Genomic DNA, 11,486 nt, shown 5'->3' on the forward strand with positions numbered 1-11,486 from the left:
TTCATTACTCGACTCAATAGTACAACTTTTCTTATAGACTTTCGTAAACTCTATACTTTCATACCAACATCCTCGTTAGATTCGCGTCTACTTTCCTTTACAAAACTACATATCAGAGATTATCTCTTCCACAAAAAACTTATCATCTTGATCAATTCCTGAGCCAGTAAGTCTTGCATTCTGCTGCTTGAATCCATTCATTTCACTTCCTGGAGTATAGTGAACAGACTGGCAAAGACCTAGCGATCTTGGCAGTTGATCAACTATCTCCATCTCCACCTCAGCACAAAATCTTTTACACACTTACTTCCTAAGTCTTACATCTGCTTACTTCTTTAAACTTTCAGATTCTAAAATGAGTTCCGACACAATCCAAACCTCGGAATCCACCAACAACACCACAATCCCCGATCAAGAGATGGCCGGCGAACCCATGGTGAACGACCAAGAGGACTCTCTTCAATATGAAGAATCTCAAAATAATGAGACAAGCAGCGATTCTGTGGCTACAGATGTTACGTTTCACACACTTGCGTCATTGCTTCACGGTATCCCGGCAGCCTTAAGCATCCAACTTTCTCAGATGCTCTCAGGAGATCAATTCATCAGGGTCCAAGAATTAATCCAGGCTCACCTTCCAACAACAGTTGGTGATCCAGCAATGCCGATTGACGGCTGTCCTCTCCTCGAATTGATTCCTATAGAGTGCCGGAAGCAAATTTGGGAGTGCCTCCTTTACAACCCACTTCTCGGTGAAAGCTTTGCGACAGGCGGTTATGGAGTTGCATTAGAACTTTACCCAGCAATTCTGAGAGTCAATAAACAGACATATAATGAGGGGATGGATGTTCTCTATGGATGCAACAGGTTTCTGGTCCAGTGTATCCCGCAGAGCTCTTATCATTTTGGCACTGATTATTTCGCTCTCTCTGCATTGACCAGATATCAACTACTCAATCGTGTCAGTACAGCTGCAGGTGACAACAACATCATTCCGGCAGCGAAATACGTCCAACATTGGAAGATTGTTTTGAGTGCCACAGAGCGCGGATCATATGTAGGGAATGGCCTTGCATCACTCTGTCGCAACATCTACATGGCAGATATACAGTCAATGGAAGTTTTGATCGTTCCTCGAGGTATCGAAAGAGACTGGGGTTCTGCCGAAACCTACGTAGATGAAAGTCAACTGGCTCTTACCTTTAAACCACTGGAGCGACTACGAAGTATTCAGCAATTCACCATCCGTGCTGCTGAGTTTCATGAAATTCATGTGGATACATTGAGCTACGATGAGGAGCTTGCGGAGGAGTTTACGCCTATCTTGCCCGATCCCGTTGATGAGGTGAGATTGGTCACTCTAATCCAAGGTAACTCAGATGTCGAGATCATCGAGGAAATGTACAAGAATCTTCTTACTTACGTACAAAACTTCGAACGCATTGAAGAATTCAAGCTGGATATGGAAAACCTGAATGTGGAAGATTTGGACCAAAGCAGTAGCTTTGATATAACTGAGACAAGCTCTGACTTCTTTACGTCGAGCAACCCTTTCATTTCCAGCTCGCATCCTGTGGAGAGCACGTTGTGCGCAGCCAAGATCGCCATGGAGGAGGACAACGTGAACGGGTTTAAGCTTCACCGTAAAACTTTGATTCTGTACTTGGAGCCTCAATACGAGGCCATTGAAGCGTGCTCGAAAGACTTGGTTGATTTTATCAAAAATGAAAAGAGACCTGAGGGGTTCTTTGAGCCCGAAAAACATTACCATTCTAAGTGCGGAGATACCGCCAATGAAGCCATGGTCTTGCTCGAGGATTATGCTTCAAGCTTTGCCAGAAAACTGGAACGAAAAACAAGAGTGGCCATCCGGAAGCAAAAGCTTCTATTCAACTCCAGATACGATGCTCTTCCGCGAGAACAGTTGTTGAGGTCATGCGAGATGGCGTATGAAAAGCAATGGTGGAATCGTTTCGTGGACAACTACAAGAAGGCTGTAGATGACATGGATACCCAGTATCTTGCCATCAGAGAGGCACGGAAGAAGCTCTATGCGTGGGACTTGCAGTCAACTGTCCGCGAGACAGCTTTTATGCCAAGTGTTCTTGATGAGATGATTGATTGGGAGATTTATGAGCCAGACATGAGAGTCAATGAGGAGTGGCTTGAATACCGCTCTTATGCCCGCAATGAGTCTCAGGAACACGAAAACAATCATGAGAGCGACCTTGGCGACGATGAATGGTCTTCTGTGAATTAAGGGGCAATTTCCACGAAAACCAGCCAGATTCCGAGGAAGCTAAAGAGCTTGTGACGTAGTCAGACGATGCAGAAGCATAATCAACGATTCTTTAGCAGGAATGAACTAGAGGGCTATAGAGTATTGATTTTCACTGACGTAATTCAGGTAGTGTCTCGCGACGCTGTGGACTATACTTGACTCAGAACTTTTGATGAACTTTTTACTATCATAATGGAATCCATCAATCTGGCAATCACTACAGTCCTCTTTACGTGCAAGTGACTTGACATTGAGCCGAAAAGTAAAAACCTGTAAACGTGAAAAGCGACCAGGAGCCTGTATTATGACAAAGTCAAGGTTCTCACTTGTGCAGCCATTTCTACATACGTTACTAAGATATCAAATTTTGCTGACACACAATACTATCAGTTGTTGAGATACACAATTCGAGCAATGATAGTAAAGCTTCAGAGCCCAGTTCCATTCTTAATCTAATCGTCGACTATTCAACAGAGCGTGACAGCTTTTTACAACAAACAACCATGAAAAAGTGACTAGAATTGCTTACAAACTGATTACACATATTTCTCAACTTTCCTAACATATTGCCCTGAGAAACGAATATATTGATTGTTCCCCAAGATTGCACATTAGATTGAAACACAACCTTCCACAAGGATCCTTATGGTAGCCTGTAATCTGAATGTCTAAGAAGACGAGGAAACCTCACAGTGGCCTAATCCGCTGGATGAAGAAAGAGTTGAATGATATTCAAATCACGTGAATTGCCCCAAGCGGTAGAGAGGTCAACGTGATAGCAAATGGCCAAGTTCGACATTGGTATCTTGTATGAAGTGAAGTGAATGTTGGGTGGCAATCTGCTGTAATCTAGAAAATTAAGTTTTATTAATACGGAAGGCTCTCACTAGCGTAGTTTCATATTTCATGACAATTCAAATAGAGTCTTTACGCTTCGCTTCGTCTTCCGCAACCAAAAAAAACACTTATCCAACGAATTTCTCTATTTTATCCCCCATTCATTCGATACCTTCAGAGTAAATTTCAATATCAGACTCCCGTAAGTATTGCCATATCATTCCTTTAACATGTTATAGCTGCCTCAAGTACTTGTTTTCAGCTATTATTCGAGATAGAAAGTTCATCGCGAAAGTGTTCTACATGACTGACAACTGGCTTAGTCCTTCACAATGACTCGAAACAAGAAACGTACTACCACAAAGGTGCTTCAAAAGCAATCGCAGAAAATCGATCGAGACAATGGCCAATCCTCAGAACGAAATGCTCTACAAGCTTCCATCCGCAAGAGAAAGGCTCCACTTACAGCAGGATCAACCTCAACGATGGAACGCATGCCACTTGAAATACGGAGAGAAATTTTTAAATATCTTTTGTTCAATCCTGAACTGGGCACAGCCTCGTGTGTCCACAAGGACGGAGGATGGGGTTCCAAAATCAAGTACGATCTCCAGCCCGCTATTCTACGTGTCTGCAAGGAATTTTACGCAGAAGGGGTGGAAATACTTTATGGAGAAAATCGATTCTTCATAGAATGTGTTCTGTCAACTTCGGGCCATTTGCTTCACCGCTGTGCCTTGACCCGGTTCTGCGAGATTGCGAGCCCTGAGCGCTTTCATTCATCGAGCGAATTAGCCACAAATCATCTGAGAACTGTGCCAGGTGTAAAGCGCATCGAACATTGGAAGATATTGATAGCCCCAATGCGCTCTAACGGACGCAATAATGTTATAAATCTTTGTCGCTCTATTTGCCAAAATCGAATAAAGTCCATGGAAATTGCGATTGCGCCTTGGGATAGTCTAGAGCATCCAAGCTTATCGAGAGGAGGTCCCAGAGAGAGCGCCGAAACCAATAAAATAGCAGCTGAGAGAATACAGGACGTTCTTTCGCCCTTGGAGATTCTTCGATGTGCTGGAAAAGTTGTCATTCGTGGAGCAGATCCAGATGAAGTGCCCGACTTTCTCTTTGAAGGAGAGAGACGAGGGTTAGACTTTTACAGCTGGTCACTAGGGTCCCATTGGCGTAGTTTCGCACCCCATACAAGGGTATCGTTACCGGAGACGATGTACTTAACCCATTTGATTGAATTAGTTCAAGGTGACTCTGAAGTCGAACTTTTCCACGAAATTTTTTACGCTTTTCTCAATTATGCCCAGGCCTTTGAACGAATATATGAATTCCGAAACCACATGACCATCGATGATCTGTATCACAGTCCATACTTGGCAGAAAACCCTTTTCGTGGAACGCATCCTGTAGAATCCGCTTTGCTGAAGGCTTTACGCATGCAAATGAACGAGGAAGCAGGAGCACAGGATATTTCCGAACTAAAAATTCTTCGGTCAAATGCCATAACATTCCTCGAGAGGCAATATCAAAGAATTCAGCAAGCCGCCAATGATTTGGTCAGATTCGTCAAAGACCAAAAGGTAAGCGGTGGTCTACTCGATCCTGTTGAATCACCACCATTTGAATTGTCTCCTGGAGTGCAAAGCGAGGGACTTGCTTTGGTAAAAAACTATGCGGAATCCTTGGATAGAGAACTAACAATGGCGACCAAGATTGCTATTTGCAGATTGAACGGTCAATATGAGAAGAGATTCGAACTGCTTCCCCGCGAGATTGCCATTAAGAAATGCACAAATGCTCATAGAGATGGAGACGTGGAAGGATTCGTGGCAAACTTCAAGTGTGCAGTCGATGACATGGATACTCAGTACCTTGCCATCCGCAACGCGAGGAGGCGGCTCTTCGAATGCGACTTGAAGGGTTCAGTCCATTCCACCGAAATTGACGTGGAGCCTCTGAGATGTGATGAAAGAATTGCCTGGAATAAAGTTGAACCGGATATGGATGTTAAGAAACTAGAGATACTGGGACGAGGAGGTCTCAGGTGTTGCCGCAAATCGCTGAGTTCAGATGCATATCGGGAATGAAGAGTTTAGTCGGTGGAAGATTCTTAAGACAACATGCTGCAAGGTAACATTTATCTGACGAATCTCAATGGTTTCGGGACTAATATAATCTAGTGGGGTCTCCTATTGTTTTTGCAAACGACGGTCGGATATTTTCTTCCTCTATTCTGCTTTTAGTCTTGGCATCAGGATCTCCTTCTTTGACAGTCATAATTTATTGGAGATGAGAAGTTCAGGTGTGGAGTTACAGCTTTATCTTTCATGTTATTTCCTAGCCGGATCTTCGAAATATCTGAAAGATGGTAGAAAAAAATGAAGTTGATCATATTAGTCATTATTTGCTTCATCTTCCCTGGTAGTCATTAGACAATAGACCGCTAGCTTAGATGCCTATCTGACACATGAAGGTTCTGAGTGGTGATTGAATGAGTGAGCCCTGAGTTCTAGCAAACTTATAATATTTTGTACCGCACCGTGTTTCTAAACTTAAATTTAACGAAGCTCACCGCTAGACACACTTATAGTAGAATCAAAGGTTTACAGAGAGACAATGAGGTGGTGCTCACGGAAGATTTGGTCAATCGAGCATGCATATCAGTTTTCACCATTGAATTTCATGGACAGAGCACTATGAATTGTATTCTTATCATCTATCTAAATGTCAAGACTTCTGGTGGAGACAAAACTTTTCTTCTCATATCTCCAGTGCTCTGCTTTGACCCCCTGACTTCTTAAAAGCTTTCAAATATTAGAAAACTATCAGAAATCTCCCTCGGCACACATCTAATCGTCAAATCTGTAGTTATAATTGTGATCTAATACCCATCAACCCAACATCTCAACCATAATCTCTGCAATCCAGTGTAGAGAGCTCTAGTCTATCAAATAGGAATAGCAAAAGGACTACGCCAATTGAGTGGCAATGAAGATAATTCACTCGGTCTACCAGATCTCAGGTAGCGAGACTGCAGACTTGTGTAACGAACTAGTTCGGCTCGAATGCAATATCCTGGATGAGAGTGGGTGATCATTGCTTCGAACGTGTCATCCACGGGAATACATGTGACAGAGAGCTTCCAGAGTCTGCAAGCCAAGGTAGAGCGTGAAGAATAGATCCGCCATTACTGGCAAGATCATCATCGATTTCATGCTCGTCTTCAGACTCCAAATCGAAGCTCTCATCGTCCGAGTGATCTCTAAATAGTTCCTCGTAGAAATCGGTTTCCGAAGCACCATCAGAACAGATAGGAGCGTTGGCTACAGATGGCGGTCGAGACTGATCGCCATCCCACTGAAAAGTCAACTCATAGAATTCGTCATCATCGTGATACGGTAGAGATTCCCAATTTGCGAGTGCTACAAGCTCCGTTTCAGTAATAAGATTCTCGGCATTGTTCTCAATGTTTAACTTGTGGCCATTGATTCCATCTCCATCGACGGTATCTGAACCCTGGTAATTCTCTGGAAATTGATTTTCTGCTTCGTGTGTCGCGGATTGTTGTGCAAGGAAAATTTGTTGTGCGATTTGGCGCTGGAAATCATGTTGCATTTTCTGGGCTTCTGATTTTGTTATCACCGTGACTGTCGGCTCTTCTATGTCCCATCTAATCTCCCAGGCTTCTAAAGAACTCAATGGTGTGACGTGTATATCAGGAATATTACTGCCAGTGTCCCAGTCATACAGCTTGGATCTAGCCGTGAGTATGATAAAGTACTGAAGCTCCATATCGCTAACTACATCCTGGAAGTACTTTCTGAACGTGATGGGATCTCTCCGATTATAAGCTACCCGACATTTTTTAAGTTTGGTTTCTCTTGCCATAAAGTCGTAGCGATGCCCAAAAAGACCGAATTGGGAGCGTACTGCCATTTTGGTTGACGCGTCGAGCTCTCGAGTAAATGATGCGATATAATCTTCGAGTAAGACCATAGCTTCAGTATAGATCACCATGTCAAAACCGTTGTACTGTTTTGTACAGGCAGGATCAAACACGCCCCATTTTCGCTTTTGTAATTTGACAAATTGAACCAGTTCTTGGGATGCGTGGCTTATCCTACAAAACTGGCGTTCTAGATATTTCAGGATGATAGATCGCTCTTCCTTGAACTTGGTGGTCTTAGTAATATCCCCACTTTCGATCTCGGTCATATATTTCGCCTTTTGTAGACCAGCCTCAATAGTATGAGCTAGTCCATTAGGATGAAACACTTTACTGAGGAACGGATTATCGCTTAATAAAGAGAACTCCCCAGCCATCAAAGTAGCTACCTCTTCAAAAGTCAAGGACATCGCATTCTTGAACTCAGGGTCCCTTTCAAACGCCTGTGCGTACTCCAAGAGAGCAGTAAACATTTTAGTGCTCAACTCGACTTCTGAATTTCCTTGGATAAGGTCGATGAGGAAGCATCGATAGGGAACGGTAGGTAGTATTGACTTTGTCACGAGTGGCGTATCAAACCATTCATCCCTGCATACAAAGTCTGGTATCTCAGAAATGCTGGCTGTTCGAATCGACACACTAGGTATATTTCGTAGCAGCTCCAGTGGCACAAGGTTTTCGCGCATGTCGGCCGCGTCTGTATTACTCAATATCGCATTAGTACCTGTTAAATCGAGCAACTTGAAAAAACATAGAAGTAAGCCTTACCTAAATAGCCATACTTGAATTCAGCACCCTTGGGAATGATGCAAACTTCTAGCTCTCTCAATAATGAACCTCCTGAAAGTATTTGAAGCTCGCAAAGTAAACGGCACAGTTCAACGAGGCCATCTTGACTTCGGGGCTCATGAAGCTTGGCGCTTAATATCATCCTCCACTTTCTTACCAATCTAATACCTGGGTTCCTTTGCAATGAAGCCTTTTGTATGGAGTTGGTAGGTTGGTTGTCCCAGCGAGTCAAGGGACTGCATAAGGTCAGGGGTTGAATTGCTTCCAATGCTTCAACGTGTATGTTCGGTAGTGATTCCACAATGAAATGGTTCAAACCATACAAAACCTCCTTTCCTTCTTCATGGAAAAGGCGACAGACAAGGAGTACCTGTGGGCTCAAGCCGTACTTCGAATCAGCTCCGTATCTCTCATTTTGGTCGATAGCAGACGCCTCTGCTAACTCGGTGTTCACCAATAGACATATAAATATATTTCTCCGAATTTCTGTAGGTATATTTTGTAAGCTGGGTGGTGTAATAGTGATCAAAGCAAGCGCTGCCTGATTTTGGGCTTCTATTGTATCCATTTTGAGAACTGATCAAGTAGTCCGTAGTATCAGCAATGATGGGTTTCGAAAATCTTATACGTGTGCACTTTCCTATGACAAGTGTAAAACTGGCAGTGTTGCACAAATTTCCAACAAGAACCAACACAAGCTGAGTCTTCGCAAGATACCTCTGACTGAGTTAAATGGTGTTTGCTATTGAGTTGGAAACTGAAATCCAGGGCTAAATGTGGACAAAAGCACAATCAAGTTTCGAAAGATAGGGTGTATTTCAAATCTATTGTGCTCTCAAGATTTCTTTCGTGCGAATACAGAAAAATTTATCGATAAACAGGTGTGATTCAAGGATGCAAAGAAAACTTAAAAACAAGTACAGAAGCCTAGACTATCCAAATACTAACAAAGGTTGTCAAAATTTAGTTTCAATGCTTCCACTGCTGTATCCTGTGCTTTGACCTGCTTGAAATTCTCATAACTATCGGCTTTCGGACTCGGACTTAGGCTTAACAGGATTATGGATAAGATTGATGTATAAGTGAATGTATTAGTTATAATTTCGACCTTTAGCGAATTTTTCTTTAATGAACATCCAGTAGTGTTTTGAATCTTCTTCTTAGCATCTCTTGTAAAACTAGTTTCTTCTTTTGAATTTTGCAAATCCCAAAGAACCTCCCTTTCAGGTTTTCACTTCATTCCAAGCTGGAGGTTTCCAAAAAAGTCACGTCCGAAATATTGTTCAACCACAAGGTTTGGACAAAATTTGCTTTACTATTCCTCCATTACAGATAGTAGGTATTCAAGAAGGGTGAAGAAGTTTTTTCTTGACCAGAGTCGTTTCTTTCAGACTCGCACATGTAAGTTGCATTCGATTTAAGATTCAAATTTGAACATCAAATAGTACCTGGAGTTATGCCAAAGTATTTACTGACACTATAGTGCTAGACAACATAGGTCATGAATCATCCATCATCCAGAGAAGATATCACAACTACTACAAAACAAGATTCGAAGTCAACAACCCCAGACGAAAAGATTGACACTACTGTGGACGCATCTCACTCTTTATCGAGATCCTCGCTCAATCAAATCATGGATTGCACAGTAAGGGACACATTGTCCAGTTCTCCAGTCGAAATCAAAGAACTTAAGGGCGCCCTCATCAGCATTCCACAAGAAATTCGGGACATGATTTACTCATACCTCCTAGTCAACCCGGTCCTAGGACAAGCCGCTTCAGTCTCGTCAGAAACCACTTATGGCAGTACTCAGAAGTACAATCTCGAGACTGCAATCCTTTATGTGTGTAAACAAACATACCAGGAAGGCATTTCCATCTTGTACAAGAACCCTATTTTCATAGACTGCAGCAACAGTCCTGGTGATTGGGAATTCATAGATGGTGTGTTCGATGAAAGTTTGGAAGTTGAAGAAGACGAACGAAATGGAATCCTGGAGCCCTGTATCATCAACCTCTGCCCATTAACTCGTTACACAAATTGGCAGCCTAAAGAACATCAAGACAAGCCGTTGTTTCGCGATACCCCAAATATTGAGAAAGTGGAGAATTGGAACGTCCTCTTGAACTCTTTCGAACCAAAATGTCTCAGCTCAAATGCTTTCGCTGAATTTTGTATTTCAGTGTATCGGTATCCGAATGTCTCCCTAAACATCTCAATTTTGCCCATGATCTTCCATGAATGGCAAACCGACACAGAAGCAATATCATTTGTCTTGGATGGAGGTCTGGTTAACAATCTGCTACCATTAAAGATGGTGCGGAATATTAAGAGACTTGTTATCAAATGTGCTGAAATCCCTGTGATTCCGGACTACTGTTATGACCGAGATCATGACAGAAAGCTATGGCCTGCGGACTTGAGCGTACCTGACTTACCTTCGCCGGAGCTCATTAGCGAATACGTCAAGCTCACTAGCGGGGCCACTCCTATTATTGAATGTGTGACTCTTCTCGGGGAAAGATTGAAGGAGTATTTCTGGTTGTTCCATCGTGCAGAATTTGTCGTTATCAACAGAGAGTTCGCTGGCCTTCGACGCAGTATCCGAGTCTATGACATTTCGATTCGCCCGCCCGAGGCCGTCGGTGGTGGACTGGTCATTCAAGAAGACGAACAAAGTTTCCTCGACTGCGGAGAACTAGTCGAAGCTATCAGAGATCCTTCTCTTGAGCACACTGAAACCGCCGAGGACGTTCTCCGTTTCAAGCAGTATCGAAAAGAGTTACTTGGAGTACTAGAGCCGGAATACCAGAATATTCGTGCTTGTTCCATTAAATTTCGAGAGTTTCTTCAAAGCGAAAGCGGCCCAACCGGGGTTTTTGTGATTGGGCCTTCTAGAGCTGTTGATCCACTGGATTACTGGACCAGAGTGACAAGAGCCATGGAAGTATTAGAGTATTACGAATACTCATTTGCAAGGGGAAATACAGAAAAACTAAGGCTTTCTTTGGCAGAAAAAAACAAGTACTTTGTGTTGGCGTATGATTCGGTTGAGTCAGGGAAAGTGATGAAGAAGATGGCCTGGGCATACGAAAGGAGGATGTGGAAGAAGCTTATGCTTTATTACAAAATCGCCATTGGACGCATGGAAAAGCACTATTTCAAAATAAGATGGTGCCGAAAAGATCTGTTCAAATGGGATATTTCAGACAGAGGCTCTGATCTGGACACCCACTCCGATGTGGTGGAGGCAATTGTTTGGCCTAAGCCAGAGTCAAATGCACAACTCGACCGGGAGCATATAATCGAGATTTCCAAGGGTGAGACAAGTGATGAAGATCTTGAGTATTCTCCATGCCTCGGACAGAATGGTGATGACGATGACGATGATGATGCTAGGTAGTTTGGCGATAGCGAAGATTGATATGTTCATCCAAACAGCCATCATATTGCTGACTCGATCGAAGTTCTTGTTGGCTTGTCATCTAGTACTACCATGAATTGTCTCGATTATGATCCTGCTCAACTAGCCAATGTCTAGTGTTATCAGTCAGCTCACGTCTGGTCGCATCGATGTGGGAGAAATGTTTTCATTGATGGCGCCATTGATATCTCAGA

The 11,486-nt window shown here is 43.0% G+C and overlaps 3 protein-coding genes across 3 annotated transcripts; 2 read left to right on the plus strand and 1 right to left on the minus strand.

Annotated features, from left to right (window-relative positions):
• Positions 1-355: 355 nt before the first annotated feature.
• On the plus strand, positions 356-5,217 carry Bfra_005003 (uncharacterized protein; the record flags this gene model as incomplete). Its single annotated transcript, XM_037335391.1, has 2 exons — positions 356-2,251; positions 3,466-5,217. The coding sequence occupies 2 exons, from the start codon at positions 356-358 to the stop codon at positions 5,215-5,217; spliced, it is 3,648 nt and encodes a 1,215-aa protein (XP_037192486.1).
• Positions 5,218-6,223: 1,006 nt separating this feature from the next.
• Bfra_005004 (uncharacterized protein) lies at positions 6,224-8,433 on the minus strand (the record flags this gene model as incomplete). The annotated part of the gene is made up of 2 exons (XM_037335392.1): positions 6,224-7,773; positions 7,845-8,433. The coding sequence occupies 2 exons, from the start codon at positions 8,431-8,433 to the stop codon at positions 6,224-6,226; spliced, it is 2,139 nt and encodes a 712-aa protein (XP_037192487.1).
• A 933-nt stretch (positions 8,434-9,366) lies between these two features.
• Positions 9,367-11,271, plus strand: Bfra_005005 (uncharacterized protein; the record flags this gene model as incomplete). Its single annotated transcript, XM_037335393.1, has 1 exon — positions 9,367-11,271. One exon carries the CDS (start codon positions 9,367-9,369, stop codon positions 11,269-11,271), a length of 1,905 nt encoding a protein of 634 aa, XP_037192488.1.
• Between the last annotated feature and the right edge of the window lie 215 nt (positions 11,272-11,486).

The sequence above is a fragment of the Botrytis fragariae genome (genome assembly GCF_013461495.1).
Source record: "Botrytis fragariae strain BVB16 chromosome Unknown tig00000054, whole genome shotgun sequence".
NCBI lineage: Eukaryota > Fungi > Ascomycota > Leotiomycetes > Helotiales > Sclerotiniaceae > Botrytis > Botrytis fragariae.